This window comes from Dreissena polymorpha, chromosome 10 (genome assembly GCF_020536995.1).
Source record: "Dreissena polymorpha isolate Duluth1 chromosome 10, UMN_Dpol_1.0, whole genome shotgun sequence".
Taxonomy (NCBI): Eukaryota; Metazoa; Mollusca; class Bivalvia; order Myida; family Dreissenidae; genus Dreissena; species Dreissena polymorpha.
Genome location: NC_068364.1, coordinates 54,654,511 through 54,676,794, shown reverse-complemented (window position 1 = coordinate 54,676,794; position 22,284 = coordinate 54,654,511). Strand labels below are relative to the sequence as shown.

The 22,284-nt window shown below is 34.9% G+C and overlaps 1 protein-coding gene across 1 annotated transcript; it reads right to left on the bottom strand.

Moving 5' to 3' along the window:
* Positions 1 to 1,638: 1,638 nt before the first annotated feature.
* Positions 1,639 to 22,079, bottom strand: LOC127848085 (WD repeat-containing protein 86-like). The gene is made up of 6 exons (XM_052380376.1): positions 21,892 to 22,079; positions 20,070 to 20,902; positions 14,459 to 14,594; positions 9,455 to 9,558; positions 7,404 to 7,491; positions 1,639 to 4,542 (listed from the first exon to the last, which is right to left on the bottom strand). Exons 2-6 carry the CDS (start codon positions 20,826 to 20,828, stop codon positions 4,445 to 4,447), a joined length of 1,185 nt encoding a protein of 394 aa, XP_052236336.1. The 5' UTR covers positions 20,829 to 20,902; positions 21,892 to 22,079; the 3' UTR covers positions 1,639 to 4,444.
* Between the last annotated feature and the right edge of the window lie 205 nt (positions 22,080 to 22,284).

Here is a 22,284-nt window from a genome sequence, read left to right as displayed (position 1 = left end):
TCTAAACTTAAATTTTATTTGTCGTAAGATAATTTATAAACAGGTCTCAAACGACGTATGGTTTTTAAACGTTTCGGTGAAGGATCACATGGATTGAAGGGCTATTTGTTCTCGAGCTGAAGGTACAAGAAAAATTGTTCCATTAAAAACGGTCGCACAGAAACCTTAATGCAAACTAACAAATACACGAAGGCTTCATGAACCATTAACTTCCCGAAAGCGCGAATGCGATTTTGTGGTTGTGATGCAATTACAACAATAACAGATATTGTTAAACGTTTAACAGTTTATTTAAAGAAAGAAAGAGTAACATTTTGTTACATTTGTAAATATTTAAACAACAGTTAAGTTAATCATAAGTGTTTCGCAAATTGCATTTTTCTTACATTTTAAGAGGATAAAAGTAGTGTAAGTTTATTCTTTGAAGTACCGCTAAGTAGAGACATTTTCATCAGTTTGCATAAACTTGCAGGTTCATACAGTTACTAATTATACAAAGATACTTTGTCAGCATAAATGAAGCTTAGATTCATGAAAGATTAAACCGTATCCTCATCCAATATGTTCAAGAACGTCAATTCTAACAATTTATACGTAACATAAAGCAAATGGTGATGAAAGACAGAAATATTCAATAAGTAATGCTTAGTCGTTGATAGTGTTACACTCTTAACAAATTAGAGGTATCACATTGTGCTGTGTACAGCTAGGTAATACAACATATAGTAGAAAAATAATTCGTACAAATGTTGGCATATAAATACACAATATTTGTTCAGATTCAGAAAAAAGCATAGACCCGTTAACCATATATAGTTCTAAGCGTTTATTGCAAGTTATTTAAAAGTTGTTTTTTTATGGTAAATTCGACTAAACGCAATTGACTATTTTCAAATAGATAAAGACAAAGGTAAAGTAGTCATTCACAGTTAAAAAAAACAACAACTATATAATGCATTATATATCGATTATCGATTCATTCTGGTACAAACACTCACAATTTCGGAGTTGAATTCTTCTGATTCAGCTCTAGAAATTCTATATCTCCTCGCAGTGGTCTAGCTACATTGCTATTACATTATCAAAGGTGATAAGAGCGTTTTAAACAGTTAAATAATTTGTGAAAGTATTGTCAAGACTTATTTTTTTCATATTAATATGTTGTTCCTTAAACAGGTTACATGTATAGTGAAAGAACATACAGTGATATTTTTTACAAATGTTCTCATCTGAGTCCTGTGACTTGATAACTTGCAAATCTACGAGTCCCCGATTTGAAAGAATGAGTCCAACTATTGAACAATAGTATTTTTTGAGAAATTTCAATGCATTTTTGGGACTCACATAATTTGACACTTTGCATCTCCAGAGGTTTTTATGAGTCCAGGACGCAGGACTTTCAAGTAAAAAAATCACTGACATAGGAAGTTTATTCCCCAATATTAAGAAATTGTTTATGAAATTTTACTAGGAAAAGATCTGCAATGTCAACATTACTTCGCAACACTAACAAAATGTATATATTAAACGCCAAAACACACGTCGACATGAACAATAATGTTATTCTACACCCGTAAACATTGTGCTCATTTAAATCATGACTACATGATCTTGTTAAACATTGAATAATCATCGATGAAAATAGGCTAATATTGACAAGAAATTAAAAGCTTGCATAAAACAGCAACAGCTTAAAGCATTATCGTGCATGTATTCGAAATTTGATTCTACAAAATAATAACGTAATCAAATTACATATTTTAGAATAAAGTTCCATCTGTATACATATATCAAGAACTAATATGTCAGTCAGGTGCATAAACACTTACATGTATAACGAGATTGCCAAGCAATATTGTCCCCTACCGGTGAAACTCCACCATTGTCAGTTTTTTTTATATGTGTTGCCATAGCAACCAGAATTCGTGACGTAGGAACAAAATGAAATGACGTGCACAATCTTCATATTGCTATCCATCCGTGTTTCAAGTTTCATGAAAAAATATGAAGAACTAAAAAAGTTATCGCAGGATCCAGAAAAGTGTGACGGACAGACAGCCAGACTGACAGACGGAGCGCAAACCATAAGTCCCCTCCGGTTTCACCGGTAGGGGACAAAACAATGCACACACCGTTTTGACAAAGTAAATGTAACAATATCACACCAAGTCCAAACGTCATTGCACTAAACATGAACTTGTCGGAACAAAAACTGGATAATAGTTTTACAACGTACATAATGCAAACATCAAAATCTGAAAAGTCGTAAAGACGTAAACAAAATTAATAAATACATGTTAAATAAAACACAACATTGATAATAAAGATGTACTTGGGGTATTTTTTACATTACCGTTGTATATTGGTAAATAACCAACAATTGGAGTTTTTCCTGAGCCCGAACGTCATTGTGATAAATATCATTAAAAGAAATATGATTCCATAATTAAGATTTATTCAAGTAATGGCTGTTCAGTATTAAAGTTTCGTACAACTGTGTGTTTTTTACAATCAATCATGCCCATATATAAGTATTACAGTTTATACTATTTCCTGTCAAATGTACTTGTGTAAATATATTTCCTCATGTATGTTGATCCCATGATATATATATTTATTGCCGCGAACATGTAAATAAAAATGTAATAACGCCCTATAATTTTACACGGATCCCATAATGGGTATTTAATTAGAATAACACATTTTGTGCATGTATTCAGTGTCGATGCGTATACATTGATAAATGTATTACTTACATATCGACTGTTTATCATATAATGCATGACTCAACAAAAAAGCATAGATTTAATATCTTAAGGCATAAAATCTTTTCGAATTGTTAGAGCTTCCTTTTAGAGTAATTAGTTAATTATTATACGTTTTCCCATTTATATTTGAAAGTAACATTAATCCTCAAAATCAACGAATATTTCGCAAATATATCCAAAATTTCAATGCTAGTTGTGGTATGGTAACATAAATAAAACGAGATGCAAAATGCTCGTTTTTATTTTTTGTGGCACAATATTTTCCGTTTTAATTTCCTGCAACAATATCTATTCATAAGACACACGAACACCAACAGGGTGCATGGACCATTTGTTGAAAACATTTCCACACAATAAGATAAAAGAGCATTTTGTATCTTGTTAAATTTATGTTACCAGATCTCATCTATCATTGAAATGTTGGCTATTGTTAAAAGGAAAATTGATTGTTTGTGTTAACTTTATTTTTTGATATATTGTAAGAAATATTCGTTGATTGTGAGTGTTTATGGGCTTTAAAACGTAAAACAGTAGAATGATTAAGCCTTCCAGTTGATGTATTGTATATTTAAACTTCTACCATCACATCTCTAATACGAATTATTTGAATTGTTGCTTATGCAATCACTGAGGTGCATTTTATTGTTGGTATTGGTGCCGGAGAAACATTTTCAAAGAAAAATTCCAGTATCAGATTTACATCAAACATAAGGTAAAAGGGACCGTCAACCAATAACGAAAAAAGTAAAGTTCTAATATTTTTTATAATTATTAGTTTATATTGATTAAAATATCACGACTGGTATATTACACTACTTGAAGCCGTGGAATTGGAAACTTTTAATCAGTCATGGCTCCACGAACATCTTAGGGCATTTGAGACGGGTAATAAATTATTCTGTTAAATCTCATATAACCTTCGGGCATGTCCCAAATGAATAATATGTGAAAAGAAATGACGTTGCACATCACTGCTCAAGATGAAATGCGTTAATCTGAACCATATTTCAACAGCGCGGTCTGGTTATATGTTGTTTCGACAAACAGGCCCATGTGTGTCCCATTATATCAAAACACGTAATATGAAAGACGTACGTATGAAATATTTAGTTGTCATGTAAAATAATTCTTTTTATTTCCACATGTCTCCTTCATAATTTATTATATGCCTATGGCGGCCGTTTTACCACGAGGGACCGATATAAACCATTTCATTCTGAATCGTTCCTGTTTATCTATACATATTACTTAGACCAAGAAACATCCATTATCGTGACACCGGAGAATTGAGGCAAAAAAAAATTCGAAACAAAATTACAGAGCATGAGAGGAACTCAAATGTGTTCTTGTTCTGTCCGTTTCGTAGAAATGTCCAATGCACATCGTAACGTGACACGAAACGCGAGTTATCTATAGGGGATGCGTAATCGTTCACGATTGTGTCGCTATATTTGAATAGCATACACTGATTATATTTCTTTGAAACTTTCTACATATTCATGGACTTGTTAACGGCATTCGTGATTTTCCTCAACAAACTTGCGGGAAAAAAAACATGGATACAATATCAGGTTAAAGCCTTCGAAACTATCCACAAAACAATATGTCTTATCGCAAATCAAAAGTAATTAACGACTTGAACTATTAAAACAAAAACAGAGAGCAAAAGGGGTGCTCTAATCGATCATGATCTTTTCAGGCCCATTGCCGATGCCGTTCTGGTTCTGGTCTATGTTAGTCTTATCAGCAATGTCGGCCTTCTTTTCCTCTTCGCCTAAAACAGATAAAATTTACTTATTTATGGTAATGTGATTATATATATATATATATATATATATATATATATATATATATATATATATATATATATATATATATATATATATATATATATATATATATATATATATATATATATATATATATATTAAACTTTATGCAGACACCATATCCAATACGACACTGTCCACCTTCTTGTTTATTGACGATGTTCACAGTGTCTTCAGGTGTAATGTATATTCATTTTGAACATGATACTAAAATCTTCGTTAATTGACCAATTGACAAGGATTTATCGAGCATTATGTCTTGAATCGAACAGTGTTGTATAAAGAGGAGAGCAACGTGTGTTTCGTTAAAATATTAATCCATGTCCATATTATTCTTATTTGTTAAATGAAAGGCTGACGTTTCATTATCTGCCATCTCAGCAAATAAAATATGGCGCATAATACATAATTTTAAGCTATTAAGGCTCACGACACGATAACCACAGTATGGTGTCAGTACACATTGGCTAAATACAATACATCTACTTTTTTCTAATAGGAGAGAGCACAACAAACAAGGTCGCCGTAGCGTAGTTGATATGTAATCCACATATAGACCGGGAGGTGACGGGGTTGATCCCCACTGTGGGAGTTTTAGATCTCTCTCAGATTCATCAAGTACTTAGTTTAAACATATTTATTTCATAAATTTGATACACACAAATGTATACAACATTTACATTAAATAATAACATGTTTGAATGGGATGAAAACGAAAGACAAAGTCTTATGTGGTTCTTCTCCCTTGTCTTGAATTATTGTTTCATGGTTTAGTACGAACATAATTGGAATTACAAAATAATAAGTCAAGAAACGCACTAGGCAAACTGAACAACTCAAATGAGAGGGTGTCGCTAGATATAGGAAAAGGACGAAAGTTGGAAGGTGTAGGGGATAAAGTGAGTGAAGTTTGGGTTGGCCGAGGTTTTGGAAGAATCTGTAGCATATTTACGCATCAAATCGCTTACTATCAATAATGAATTAATGAACTGCATCAGATATTTAAGTATGTGTTACGTAGTCACGAGCGTCGTCTCCACATACATGTAGAATAGTTTCAGTGCATGGGCGGAATATATAAAGATATCGTATTTATACGTTCGCCGCGAATATGTGCTTACTTAATGCATTCGAGAAAGTAATGTGGTGTCGTTTCGTGGAATCCACAAAGACACAGAGGTGATGTTATGATGTTGCGTCTGAAAAGATGTTCATTTAGGGCGCTACACTTTGTTCGTATGCGCGTATGCAACATTTTAGAGCGTCTCGCGCCGTATAAGAATATAGGATTTGGACTGGGTCGATCAAGTTAATGTGCCTTTTGAAGGAAAGGATCGATTCGGCGTGTTTGACACCATCGGGAAGATTATTCCATCAAATTCAGTAGATGGTAGGAACGAATTTGAGTTCAGTGATATTCGGGTCTGAATTGTGTGAAGATTTGAACTTTGAAGAATTGTTTGAAGAATTTTTGAGAGAGTAATTGCTGCCTGACCCAGCTGTTGCGGGCAAAATAGATTGTAAGTAAGAAGGTACATTACTAGAGCTCATTTGATATATTAATATTAATTTATGTTTGTGTCTTCGTTGACTAATGGACTCCCATCCTAGCTCATTATAAAGATATTCTTATGAGACTAGACGCGTGCAACCAGATGTTATTCGCGCGGCTTCGGTTTGGATTTTTTCTAGTTCGTTTTTTTTCATATTGTGTACAATTATCAAACACAACATCCTCAAGAAACGTATATTTTCTCGAGAGTTTTTATTTCATGAATTATGTTTAATCGACGCATTTTATAAACTCGTTTCCATGCATTTTCCTGTATAACAGATATATACACATGCCAAGGACAGTCATTAGACATAAAAACACTTACGTGTTTATGAACATTGACAACGGTATAGTAATGTTCTGCATGTATGAAGTGGTTTATTAATTTTACGAGATATTATCATCAATTCGGATTTTGATGGGAAAAGGATACTAACCATTTATCAGCCCAGCTTGAGATTTTGTCAATGTCTGATTGCAATGCGGCTGCAGTTTGATTTGGGCAGTTTACGACCATGAAAAGACGAGTATAATCAGCAAACAAATGTATGTTTGCTTGTATGTCAGCGAAAATGTCATTTATGTACACTAGAAACATGAGTGGACCTATATGTGAAGTACTTGCTCTACGGAATCGAAGGCGTTTAAATAAGACTTCGGCTTTCGGTGCAATCGAGGTGAAATAAATAAGTTTAAAGGGGCCTTTTCACAGCTTTTGGCATGTATTGAAGTTTGTCATTAAATACTTCATATTGAATAATGTAAACATTTGATCTAAAACAGCTCCAGTAGAAAGTCAAGAATAAAATTTAAAAAAGAAAAAAAGTAACCCTTAACATGGCTCGAACCACTGACCCCTGGAGTCCTGGAGTAATAGTCTACCACTTAGACCATTCGGCCATCCGTTCTCATACAATGCAAGTCGTATTTTATACTTTAAGCAATCCTCGTAGTTTCACAAAATATAACGACAACAACAGAACTCTCCAAATTATTCAATCGTTTCGCGTTGCAACGCTTTGTTATTTTCAGGTTTTTAAATCGTCAAAACATGCATATAATGGCTGTTTTAGAGCATGGTAAATGTTCAGCATTACTATTTCCTCACAAATATCATAACCAAAACGAAAACTTGCGAATTTGAAGCAACTTTTTTAATTTTGTCAATTTATCAAAACGTGAAAAGGCCCCTTTAAACTAAACAATAAATTGAGTTTTATCTATGTCTTTATGAGAACGATGCCTACGTACCAAAGGCTGTGTCGTCGTTGATGCCTGTGATGTCCCAGACCTTGACACTTCCGTCATAAGAGCCCGTGAAGAGCCGACCGTTTATAGCCTGTGGGAAACAAATGCAGGGTATGGGCACAGTGATACACGCGTCTTTAAGGTTTTCTTATTGCCAAAAACTGTTAAATGAATGACATATATGTGAGTCTAGGGTCATGGAAGTCAAATTCGTTTTATTTACAAATGAAAGACAATATGAAATTCTGAGCACGGTTGTCCAAAACTTTATGTTTTATAATGCAATTTGCAAGCGATTGATACTTGCATTGCTTCTTGTCTGTGTATTAATTGTTATTCACAGCTAAGATCAGACTGCCTTATGGGTAGCTAAATTGGAAGTTTTGAGCAACCTTGATCGATATCAGGTTTAACGAACAACATCTCCAGGTAATTTGACCGTGAAATGATTACTTGAACATGTGATACAGTGGCGCCATGCATAACAGATTTCCAATTTGTCATAACCGTGAATTCGTTATTCTACACATAGGAATACGGTCTGAATATGACAATGTCACCGAGTGTTGTTAAGAATTAATATTATATGCCTTCACATTCAGGCTCTCTAGACTTGAGTTCATTTCACTTCACGCCATTGCTCAAGTGCGTAATTTGCCAATCCTAATTTTCTCCATTAATTTTAAATGATCTGTATATTGATATATCGTGTTTTTGTAAATAAGCTGTTATAATAATGTAGGGCACTAAGCAAGCACAACCAGCTGTTTAACTAGTTTATATATAAACAATTACACCTTTAATGAGCAATATATATTTGTTAAGTTGCATTGAATTGTTTTATAAAATTTGTTATCACATGCTAAACCCTGTTTCCCATGTAATACAACCATTACATATTTTTTTTTATTACACATGTGTAATACAACATTTTTAAGCGTTTCAAATGGCTTAGTTTTCGTTTATTGACCAATCGAATTTTGTTATTTTGCTGAAATGACATTGCAACGTCAAATGACGTCACGAAATGCAAAAAACATTCGGGATTTATCATTATGTTTGCGTTAATATATATTTAATTTGCTTATTTAAAGGCATGTGATAAAAAAAATCCGACACTCGTTGTCATATCATTCCATATTTTATTAAACTCGTCCACAAAATTCGTTAGTAAGCTCGCCAAAGGCTCGCTTACTCAAACAATTCCTGTACTCGTTTAATAAAATATGGTATGATATGACAACTCGTGCCAGATCCTATATATACCATGTGCGAATAAATAAACGACTTAAAACTGTATATTGAGTATTGTGCATTTTATTTAAATAAACGATAACATGTTTTTGTTATGCATGCCATATAGCGATTATAATATAATTTTATCATCAAGTTTTGCCCTACATATATAGTTTTTTGTTTGCTATAGTATAAAACAAAATGCTACCACAACAGTGAAACCATAATGTTCTTGCTAGAAAAAATGCACATTAAACGGAAGCTTTTAACGTTCTTCTACAGTTAAAACATCACACCACTAACGGATGGGATAACAAAGGAAAAATGGGTATTGGGCATGCATATTTATTGTTCTGCAGCAAAAGATATACCCGTTTTGAGATATTATGCTTATGCAAAAGGCTTGGAAATGAAGGAGCTTGTGTCCTCTCACATTGTTGAAGCGTTTTCATAGTTTTATATTATTAAATAGTTTAACAGACAGAAAGTTATATAGACGTAAACTTTACAGGTTTTTGTCATTAACAAATAATTAGATATTCACGTGATAACGTTAAGACAAGTTCATAAGGCTAAGTATCATAAAGATCGCGTCAATAGTTTAACACGGACGTTTTTCAGAATAACTCGTAATGTAGTTTAGTCTATGGTTTAATATTTTGTGCAGCCGTTTCTATAACACTTCGTAGAAGTAGAAAACACAGGATAAACACACTCACAGAACGTGACAAATATTCCATGCATATTGATTACAACGGCCACGTGAATATAAATCATGGCCTAATGACGCCATATTTGTGACGTCATTATACGAGTACCTGTAGTGACGTTATAGCCACTTTATGGTCGGCAAACGTCCGTCTTAGAGTGCCTGACTTGGCGTCAAAACAATGCGCAACAGCATCGCCAGAACCCGTGAACACTATAGGGATCACAAAGAAGAAAGAAGAGGGGTAAGGGTTAGGTTTATGGTTAGTCGGTCATTAAACACAAATAAATAACTGGAACTACAGAACAAAACAATCCTACGTAATACTAGATCTAGTTCAATTTAACCCATTTATGCCTAGTGGACTCTCCCATCCTTCTAAATTGGATCAATCATTTCCAAAATTAGGGATGTCAAGTATATTTTTTCTATATTTAGAATATTTCTTACAGAAATTCCTTTGAGCAAACAGCGCAGACCCTGATGAGACGCCGCATCATGCGGCGTCTCATCTGGGTCTACGCTGTCTGCCAAGGTCATAAATGGGTTTAATGTCATCGTAATAGTTAAAGTCCGAACCTCAAATACATTGAATCGTGGTATCCGTAGAAACGAACATTTCTGACTCATTTTATTTACCGATAAGAGATTATTTTTTAATAATTACAGTCCGCAAGGTTAATGTCTGCAATTTTGAAATGATTTTCAATAGGTCATATGGGTTTGCATACCAACATGTGTGTGTTTTCCCTAAAACTTTAGCAGACTCTTGAAAATATCATTCACTTTAATGGCAATCATTGTAATAATGAATAAACATTACTTTTGATAGAATACTGCATGTTTAGTCCGTATTAAAAACATTAATATATGTCTTATGAATAGAGATAAGTAATGGCAAACGCATAAATAGTTACAACTATTCGGTTACAAATCCAGTATACTTGGTTGATTTAAATTTTAAACGTTTTTATGAATAACAATGAATTAAAGGAAAATTGTTATTTATTTATCGCACTGCGTCAAACGATTTATTTTCGAAAACGAGCTATTAAAAATGCTCAATGAAAGTCTTTGTTTAGGACTAGTATACTTATTTATCCTTATTAAACAGGCTTTATGTTTACGTGCGTGAATGCATTAAACAAGTTAAAGAACTGTCAAAGAATTGCGCTATTTTTATGGTCGATAAAAGCTCTTAACACTAAGCGCGACCGCAACAGCTTCGGAAAAGGTCAATACAGTGTAAATGTAATCTATAACGCTATGGTAAGCACTAAACACTATTCTAGCCACGCCACGCTTGGTAGAAATTAGTCCATAAAATATTAGTAGGTGGAGAAGGGAGTCAAGGGGTTCAGTAAGGGATCTACAGGATGAAAGACCTGTAAAGCATTTATTGCCCCTTCGTGGCCCTGAAACTCCCTTGCGAGGGATCCAGATTTTCCTGTATAAATTCTGGCGACCGCGTCTCCGCAACCGGTTAACACTGCAAGACAAAACCGGTTAAAAATGCAAAACATAACCGGTTAACATTTCCAAGAAAAAAACAACGGTTAACGCTGCAAGAAAATGCAAGTTAGCTGGGATATGTAGCTTATAAGCTAATTGATAAAATGTCAGCTATGAACGGCTGCGTTCTCAGGATTCCTTTCAGTTTCACCTGATAACAAATCAATGAGGTGATGATGATGTCAACAGAAACGAGTAAATAAATAAATATGTCTGAGCTGGTCTTTGTTTCCGCTTTCTTCTCTGTACTGTACACTGTTAATCGGAGTAATCATCTATAGGGGATGCAGAAGGCTGAATTAATGATCTCTCCGCGGTTCTTTGCATATGAGATAATTTGAACTGCAATATAGGCAATTTAACCGACCGATTTAAACTAAGCAAACAGTTTCGACTAAAATAAACAGATACAAGTTCAGATTTCAAAAATGTTCATGTAAAACCGCGACGACGTCTATATTGAAAACTTTAAATAAAGCTTAAACTCATAAAAAATGTATATATTTTCCGTAATGTTTCCGGTATTATTTAATTGAACACAAATAAAGATCTGCCGTTCGCTAAAACCATATTTGACAACTTCGATCACGCAAACATAATATAAAAAATGATAACTGTTACAATATGTTCGGTTAAAACGCTTTATTCCTTGTTTGCTAATATTGATTCGTCTAAAATTGGGTTATCGATTTATAATCATGGGAAATAAACATCGGCGAGTGCGCAGAAATGCATCACTTAAATTGCATGCTTTGCAAAATTATGTTATTTTTTTCTTTTGTAAATGCTGTACAATACGACGAAAAAAACGCACTTTAAAACACAAAAGGTGCATTCAAAACAACTGTCGTTTAAAACAATTTCAACTCAATTAGTTTATACTAATATACCAGTGCATTGAACGTTTAACCAGGCCATTGGTGACAGCAATTAACCCATTTATGCCTAGCGTCATGATGCGGCGTCTCATCAGGGTCTGCGCTGTTTGCTTAAAGGAATTTCTGTAAGAAATATTCGAAAAATAGATATAAATATACTAGACATCACTAATTTTGGAAATAAATTGATCCAATTTAGAATGATGGGAGAAGCCACAAGGCATAAATGGGTTAAACGGAATAAATGCGAGTTCGATGTGAACAGAACATAAATTATTATCGCAATTATAAACCAACAAGTGAATACAAGAAATTGATCAACAATCTTACAGGATACTATCAATCAGATAAAGATTTTTTTACGAAATATTTACGTCGATACCGATACGTTAACTCGTAATTGTTGTAAACCAAAATGTCGCCGATATGTCGCAATCTCCACGCAGAGTTGTCGTTACATGCTCTCAATCCCCCACGTTCCAGTTAAATCTCTGCGCGGAGATTGGATGTGCCGTATGAACAAAATTGAACAGACTGATGGGGAATTCCTAACAGTGTACTTGTATACATGTTGGAGTCTTCAGTTGTACAACGGACAATCGAACAAATCGGTTCTATAGTTTATTTGTAGGTACTTCCTTTTACGGAACTTTTACTGAAATTCTTTACTCATCAATGTTTTATCTGTTTTTAAAAAATATAACAATATCGTATGTACTCTCTCAAAATCACCCTAAAATGCGCAATATCCAAGTATCATCCACTTTATTAATAACACACACTCGCCTTGATAAATGCGTGAAGTTATATCAAAGCGCCGAAGGCACTGAAGTTGTTCTCTATTGCATAATCTTAGACGCAACTCATTTTTCAAAATTATATTATAGCTTTTTAAATCGTAAGTTTGAAATGAACACAACCCATTCAAATTTATGAAGAGTTTGTCTTAACGCACAGGTCGAGTTGTGTATGCACTGTTTATCATCATATTTATGTTATAGAGACAACTTAAACAAAAAAAACAACATGTCTCTTTTTCGACGGTCTGGAAGCATTAAAAATATGATGAAAATGGTATAATGCGAACCAATTAATATAAAATAAAATTTGCAATCACCATCATATTAAATAAATATTGTGGGAATATCGAATACCTATCACACTAAGAATATAACTTCTTGATGGAAATTCCCTTTTCAAAACTTTGTTGACACCATATACAATCCAAAATAAACAATAAGATTATCGATGAAAATAAAAAATAAATAAATATGTCTGCAAGAAGTACTTTTTTCTCACGAATTAGGTAGTCAGTGCTGTTGACCCGTACTTTGTTGTTTATGCATTTATTGTTACCATAGTAGCTCACACGGTGTCAACCAGTCTCTGACCTTAACATCGGTATAGAACACTCATGCGCTTTTTTTCGACGTAGCTGTTATACACAGCTTTTAAATGACCTCAACATTACGCCAGTAGGCACGAATTAATACATTCGAATATTTTATAGACTGATTAGAGTAACTCGCAGGCTGTTCTGGTTTTATGCTGTTTGCACATGGCCATTTTCACATTGCTTCTGAGCTGGAAATGGTAAACTCTTGAGTCTCGTTCTGAGAGGACAAGGCTTAATGCATGTACGTGAAGTTTCGTCCCAAATAAGCATGTGCATTCCGCATATGACACTTTCCGCTTTCATGGAATTTTTTTTTTAAAAAGTCTCTTCAAAGCAAAAATAAGCTTATTCGGAAAGTGCCTTCCCCGATTGACCTACGCTTACATCACAGGCTAATTTGGGACGACACTTTACGCATATGTATTTTGCAAAGATTTTCCAAGAATAAGGCTATATTTATCGCTTCATTTAACTACTATCGGTAAAATAACATGCACATTTTTTCTAAATCCCTATTCGTTTAGTTTTCTTTTTGTTTATGCATCCGAAAACCCCACACAAGATAACCAGGGTGCAGGATCACGGTACTTTTTGGGGTTCCCAATTATCTTTAATGGATTTAACCCATTTATGCCTAGTGGACTCTCCCATCCTTTTAAATAGGATCAATTTATTTCCAAAATTAGGGATGTCTAGTATATTTATTTCTATATTTAGAATATTACTAACTACAATTCCTTTAAGCAAACAGCGTAGACCCAGATGAGACGCCGCATTTATGCGGCGTCTCATCTGGGTCTACGCTGTTTGCAATGTCCTTTTTTCAGGACGCTAGGCATGAATGGGTTAAACACACCTGTAAGTTGTGCTTTTTAAAAATAACCTTTTAAAACATGTTTTCTTAAGAACTTCAACTAGTGCATAAAAGACAGATTTGTATACTGCTTATGGAGATGTGAAATAATCAGAATTACTTTTTTTAAATAAGCATGTGTTCTTGTTAACAAAAATTATATGTGCACTGCATTTATTTATACGGTTATGTTTCACGCAACGTAAAATATTGTCACCGATTTCTGATGTTTTCGAGGATTTATTCTTACGCGTAAGATATCAGCACAAACTGCAAGAAAGACTGCCTTTTATGCACTGAAGATTTTTGAAAATGAGCTTGAATAACTTAAGATACTTTTTTACAAATTGAAGTTCTTAACGGTGTGTTTACATTCTGTCCAGCCCGTGTGTAAACCCCAGAAAACCTCGTAGAATATTTACCCTGATAACGCTACCAGCAATTAGGCGAGTAACACAATCGACGTGCACTTACCTAGCCCGTCCTTCATTTTGACAACGCTCACGGTGTGTCTGTGGCCCTTGTAAATGCGCGTGCAGTCGCCAAACTCCGTCACCCAGGCCCTACCCGTGTGGTCAGAGCTTCCGGTATAAAGGATCTTGTTCACGACCTATTCAAAACATTGAGTGTCTCTGAGATTATGTTCCAAATGATTGGAAGTTATGTTGACGCCATGATTGGTCTAAGAAACAATACGAAGCGTGGCATTGGGAAACAGGGCTAAAGACATGTGCACAATGTGTCGTAAAAATGTGGCTGGTACAAGACCAGGTTCTTACTACGATTTTATGGAATTTTTAGTCTAATGGATTAAACCACTGAGAAAATGTATGTCCTAATTATGCTCACCCAGGATGACCATTGCAACATGTGAACTAAGCCAAACGCACATGCATTTATCAATATATTAATGCGTTATATAGTTTATTTGTTCCAAAATCAAAGACATAACAAAAGCAAACGTCTATGCAAGAAACAAACAAAAATGGATTTTATTGTGGAAATGTTTGAATCTAAAATAATTGTATTGTATACACGTGTTTAAAATATACATTATACACATATAGAATACAGGTCAAACAACGGGCGTGCAATGTGTTAATGTATACCGGCACAGCGAATGGCTTAATAAGTACATTTACAGATTTATTTTTAATTGGCTAAGTCAGGTATTGTGCCGTGTGGCGAATGTGTATTTACCATATGAGTCGTGTTCTGAGAAAACTGGGCTTAATGCACGTGCGTAAAGTGTCATCCCAGATTAGCATGTGCAGTCCGCACAGGCTAATCATGGACGACACTTTCCGCTTTATGACATTTTTTGTTTAAATGAAGTCTCTTCTTAGAAAAAAATCCAATTTAGGCAGTAAGTATAGTCCCTGATTTGCCTCTGCGGACTGCACAGGCTTATCTGGTACGACACTTTACGCACATGCATTATGCCCAGTTTTCTCAGAACGCGACTCCATTAATGAAAACCTTGAATCGGTCGTTATAAAGCGTATGCTGCCGGTCTACGAAACAAAACATTTGTGCCGTGCTCTGTGTCAAGGGGGTTTAATGCATGTGCGTAAAGTGTCGTCCCGGATTAGCCTGTGCAATCCGCACATGCTATCTGGGACGACACTTTCCGCTTGTTGTTTTTTTTTCAAAAAAGTCTCTTCTTCGCAAAAATCATGTGTAGGCGGGAAGTGTCGTCCCTGATTAGCCTGTGCGAACTGCACTTTACGCACATGCACTAAATCACATTTTTACAGAGCGCGGCTAATTCGTTTTGGGTTCTTTCCTTTAGGTCACAACTTTCATTTAATGATGTCACATAAATAAACAAGATGACGTAAGTAACTAAATAAAAGTTCAGTTAAGCCTATTTTTAGATGCACGGTATAGTAGGGGAGTGGAATCCGTGTTACCTATGTTACAGTGTATCTTGTAATTAGATAGCGTATAATTGCCGATATAATTCGCATGTCACATACTGATCTAAAAATAAATTATTCTTTTATGGTATCTAAACACTTTTAATTATGCAGTTAAGGCATCACATTTGGTTATATATTATGGCTTATTTATTACTTCATTTGGTCAATAATTCACGCATTCCAACTTGTTTAATCGACCCGGTATAGGAATCGATGTGGCAAGAGTCAGATCGGGTTATGAATATCCTGAGAAAGCCGCATATAAGTGGAAAGCTGATACAAAGACTTGTTGTTGTATATAACCCATTTATGCTCAGTGGACTCTCCCATCCTTCTAAATTGGATCAATTTATTTCCAAAATTAGGGATCTCTACTATATTTATTTCTATATTGAGAATATTTTTTACAGAAATCCCTTTAAGCAAACATCTCATCTGGGTCTGTAGACGCTGTTTGCCAAGGCCTTTTTTCTAGACGCTAGGCATAAATGGGTTAAGGGTAAGATACACGTCCGTTTGTGGTTAATATATAGTGAAAAAATTTGGCACGAAAATGTTCGTTAATTCGTTAGTTCAAAGTATTCATTTTAAACCTGGATACTAGACGAAATGACATTTCTCGGAGAGAATCCGTTTTTAAGACAAATTGATAATAGCAAACATCAATTAGGGTCTTAGCAAACAATTGACATTTATGTGGGTATTTTCAAACAATTATATCCCGACTTTTTATTTTACAATTAACCTAACTCAATTGATAATTTTCAAGAGCAACATAATATTTTTAATTTTCAAAAAGGTCGAGTAATGCATAAACATCTGTTGAAAATGATGGCGTCAGTATTTTCCACTAATGGGAACGACTCCTGTGGATTGTTCTATTTACATGCCGAGACCCTATGGCTGTTTGGATAATTAACCTATGTATGCCTAGCGTCTAGAATAAAGGCCTTGGTAAACAGCGTAGACCCAGATGAGACGCCGCATGATGCGGCGTCTCATCAGGGTCTGCGCTGTTTGCTCAAAGGAATTTCTGTAAGAAATAAATATTCTAGACCTCCCTAATTTTGGAAATAAATTGACCCATTTAGAAGGATGGGAGAGTCCACCAGGCATAAATGGGTTGACCACAAACGGACGTGAATCTTACCCTTAACGAGCGTCCGAGCTGTTTTGAATGCTATTAATTTTTACCATCAGTTCTAAGGTCGAAAAGTCATAGGATATGAACGGTTCACATTCAATACATTACTTAAACATAAGAGAGAATTATTGCATTAAATTATTCGCAATCTTGTGGACTTTTTGCGTCATATACGAAGAGCAATAATAACACGAACCAATTAGTAACACAGGGCACAATATAAATGTTTAACAGCTGTATTAAAACGTTGACAATATATGGAAAACATGACACAACTTATAGTAAATCAATAATATTCGGAATAGAATATATATAAATGTTAACTGAGTTGGCTAACTAACTACACATTGAAAGGAAATACACGTTAATGTCAGTCACAAGGTGACAGCACTTACTCTTTCAAATTACTTGGTTGTTAATAATAAACCTAACTGCAACCCATTTATAATTTACATGCAAAATATGACTTACACATTTGTACAAAAATATGACTGATAATTTTAAGTGGTTAATACACAGAATATGTAACGATAATTGAGTTGGAAAACTGTTTTCGAAAGTCACTTGATACGAAAAGGAGTAAAAGGCCAAGACATTCGGAATACATGATTTGTGAGACGATAGAAAAATGAAGAACAGTATGCTCAAAATCTCGATACAATGCGATATGAACAGTATGTTTGCTTTAGATAACATCACAAAATGGGTTAAATTACTTTAATTATTATAGTAAGTATCAAGTAAGGAGTAAAGATAGTCATTAACTTAGTAATGTAAATTGTTATCGACACAGTGATAAATGCAAATTCAGATATACTTCATACTTATCTTCATTTCATTTAAAACACAAAACTTTATCTGCAATTTATTCTATTCAATAATGTATATGATGATCTTAAATACCGTAGGCTGGTCATTGATGCGTTATGGCACAATACCCTATGGCCGTGCGCGGCGCAGCTGGTCATTGATGCGTTATGGCACTATAACCTATCGCCGTGTGCGGCGCAGCTGGTCATTGATGCGTTAAGGCACAATAACCTATTGCCGTGCGCGGCGCAGACCGAAGGCGGGTCATTGATGCGTTATGGCACAATAACCTATTGCCGTGCGCGGCGCAGAAATTATGGTCATACATTATTAATCGAAAAAGTTCGAGAAACTTCAATGTCGCACTCAGTGAAATATTGATTTTATTGACCGTCACCCCGGTAATATCAAACACTGGTGACAAACAATTATTTGCAAGGCCCAATTCAAATTACCCATGAACATTGTAAAGTAGTAGCCAGCTAAATTTATAAAAATATTCGTTTGAAATGCAAATTATGACTTTGGAGTTGTACATTCGTGATGCAAAATATTTTTTTTTTTAAGAAATGCAATTATTCGTAATGATGAAACATGTATATTTCCCAGTCGCCGTGGTAAGCTATCATAATATAATAATTATTTCATGTGTTCCTAATATTTTACAGATGGAACTTATTAGAATAAAACTTTTTACAGATTGGTCATCAATAAATGAATGAAATAAACGTATAAATTAAAAAATAAGATATTACCGCTTTATAATGCGATTTAGTTACATAAGAGCGAAATCAATATTCACATGTACTTCAAATTCTTTAAGACTAAGAGATAGTAGGGAAGCATTAACTGGCACAAATGCAGTCAATCGTATTACCTTTTTTGATCAAATTGCATTTTAACCCATTTGTGCCTAGCGTCTAGAAAAAAATGCCTTGGCAAACAGCGTAGACCCAGATAAGACGCCGCATGATGCGGCGTCTCATCAGGGTCTGCGCTGTTCGCTTAAAGGAATTTCTTTAAGAACTATTCTAAATAGAGAAATAAGTATACTAGGCATCCCTAATTTTGGAAATAAATTGATCCAATTTAGAAGAATGGGTGAGTCCACTATGCATACATAGGTTAATAAACTACTCGTACTGTCATAAAATACACACGAATCCGATTTGTTTTGAATTTCGTGTTCAAAATAACGCTTTATGAATTACAGTTATTATTATTTCGAAGAATTTGATAATTCTTCAAAAAGGACGCACACCAAATAATTAACAACGTTGTAATTGAAACGAATCAAAATTAGAACCATAGAGCCGTTCATGCTGCTCTCTTGTCTTACATATTTTACGGGCGGTTATTATGTAGTTGAAAAACGATATGTTCGTTATATGTATATGGCAGACAATGAATAATATATATGATTATACAGTGCGAATAAAGGGTGTCATGCAATCAGACCCGTATACATAAACATGCTGTTACCTACGAACACATTAATGCGATGTTTCAAACGTTTTGAGTCTAAAAAGGCGAACGCCAGTATAACGGTAGCGATTTCATACACTTATTCTATTCATCGAGTCGTGTTCTGAGAAAACTGGGTATACGGCATGTGCGCAAAGTGTCGTCCCAGATTAGCCTGTGCAGTGCGCACAGGCTAACCAGGGACGACACTTTCCGCTTAATTTGGATTTTTTGCTAAGAAGATACTTCATTTAAACGAAAAATGTCATAAACGCGGTAAGTGGCGTCCCTGATTTGCCTGTGCGGACTGCATTATGCCCAGTTTTGCGAATTGCACAGGCTAATCTGGGACGACACTTTACGCACATGCATTAAGCACAGTTTTCTTAGAACGCGGCTCCATTGATCCGTTATTGGCTTAATACCCAGAAACCTTGTTCTGCAGCTGTAGTATTCCCGCAGAATTTGTTACCTTGACCTATCGGAGTAATTACAATTTTCTATTAGGAAACAGAGAACATATATAATACAGTTTATATGAATGCACGGTTTTCATGTCATAGAATTGTTTGTGATGTTTATTAGATAGATTAATAGCGATAATGTTTTTTATCAGGTTAATCTTTTCCCGAAAGTGTAACCGGTTAACTGATCGTTTCGGTAGATTAACCGGTTAACCGGTTAACCTATTGCATACCAATTGTTTACATGGACATCGCTACGCCTATATGGATCGCATACTGACCTGCATGCATATCACAGATCCCTGATGACCGGAGAACATTTTGAGTTGCTCGCCCTTGAGTAGGTTCCAAGATCGAATGCTGAAATCAGTACTTCCAGTGAATAGAACTCTTCCCATGATGTCAGTGGCCATGCACGTGATCGCACCTGTGTGACCCTTAAACACCTTCAGGCATTGTCCCGTCTCGAAATTCCACGTCCTTGCAGTGAAGTCCGCTGACCCAGTGAGGAGCAGGTCTTTGGAGCCGTCGGCTGCATCTTGATCGGTCCCGTCATCGTCGCCGGGGATGAAAATTAAGGGATACACTCCCCTCTTGTGGCCCCGAAACACACGAATGCACTCTCCGTTGTCGAAGTCCCAGCATCGAGCGGTCCTGTCGTAAGAACTGGTAAAAATAAAATCCCCAGTGCAAATCATTCGGTAAATTACTGAAGTATGCCCGCGCATAATCAGTACACATTCGCACGTGCTCACGTCCCATTTGCGTATCGTTTTATCGGCACTTCCGGTCAAGCAGTAACAGTCTTCTATAAGAATGCAGTTTATGTACTCCTCGTGCCCGCGAAGAATACCGAGGCATTCGCAAGGATTTGTTTTCGCGCTCCAGAGTCGCGCCGTTTTGTCTTCACTCCCGGTCCCCAGAACGCTGCCATCTTCGCTCAGCGCCATACAGTTGACCCCCGTCTCGTGGCCGGTAAGGGTCTGGAGTAAATAGTTGTTTTTCTTTTTTGAGTCCTTCTTAGACGAAACAGACCCCATTGTTAATATGTTCCCGCTGGAATGCCGAAGTGTTTTTTTTTCGAAATAGGTTTAATTATTTCATCCGCTTGAACCTGGAATAATACAAATATACACACGGAATTTATTAAAATGAAGCAAATAACTTTAATTATATATTTGTACTAAAACTATGGCATATCTTCCGCTCTCTAGTTCAACCGTTCCATACAAAAGGTAAAAAAACTAAAGAACACATTTTCAAGGATAAGAATTCGAATAAAATTTAATGGCTGAATAAAAAAACCCACATAAACTTAATAGGTAACGGGTCCATAACGTCTCGATACGTCAGCGCGATGGTTTGCATGCGTCGGTGTTTTACCAGTCCATTAACGTTCCGTTACATAATTTTTGAATTTTATAAACAACAGGAAAAGTTGTGACATCAGCTTTTATTATTTTTGTTCAATCTTGCGTTGAATGTTATGTTTTGTATTTGTATTTTTGTTAAATGCCTTAAATTTAAGACTTGTAGATGTTAACAAGTATTTCTCTTCGTCAACGAAAAGCATGGTTCATAAAACGTTCACGACATTGTTTTTAACGTTTCCTTCAATGTTTTCGTTAGTGGTTAATCAAATACACACATTTAAATTTACGTTCCATGATTGACTTCGCATTAATTAATTTATTTAATTTACGGGGACAGAAAAAGGGATGGCAATTCCTTCAATATTTTGTTTGCGTTTGAAGTCAACATCCTTTATATCAATTACAGTCAAATGCATCAAAACTGGTCGATGATAACAAGGTATTTTTTTTCTTGTAAAAAAAGGAAGCAAAAGAAAACATAAAACAATATTTATTTTTAAATCTAAAGATAAAACCATTTGTTATGAATTTATTAAACAGTATATTGAGTATAGTATATTATTACCAACGAATACAAAACGATTGTTAAAATATCGAAATACATGTATACAAACATATATTGTTAATTTTTATTAAATGACATATTGTATGATACAATGTCGATGGATGATGTATGTATATTAATGGTTATTTATTTTTAGAAGTTTGGCATTAAACATAAACCCGTTACCTCTCCTTGTATATTCCAATGGTCGTTTTTCGGTAATTAGACATTATTTGAATCAATTAAAAACATTGTCTTTCAATTTTGTAAAATTGAACAATTTGTCCCGTTTACAACAGTTCGTTCAATCCAGTAGAACACACAATGCCGTCACGAATCCGTATTTTTATGAATTTCACAACTGAATAGCAACAACATCAATCCAACCGATCAACAAGCATTAAAGCCGCATAACATACTGTATGGATTATTATACCCATAAAGGTTTCTATCTGGTATTGTACGAGTGGGTCGATATTCAATGAATGCCTCGACATTGTCAATACAAACATTTCGAACAAACCAATTTCCGAACACATGATCGATGATATCCCGGGACGCAGTTGCTTAGCAACTCGT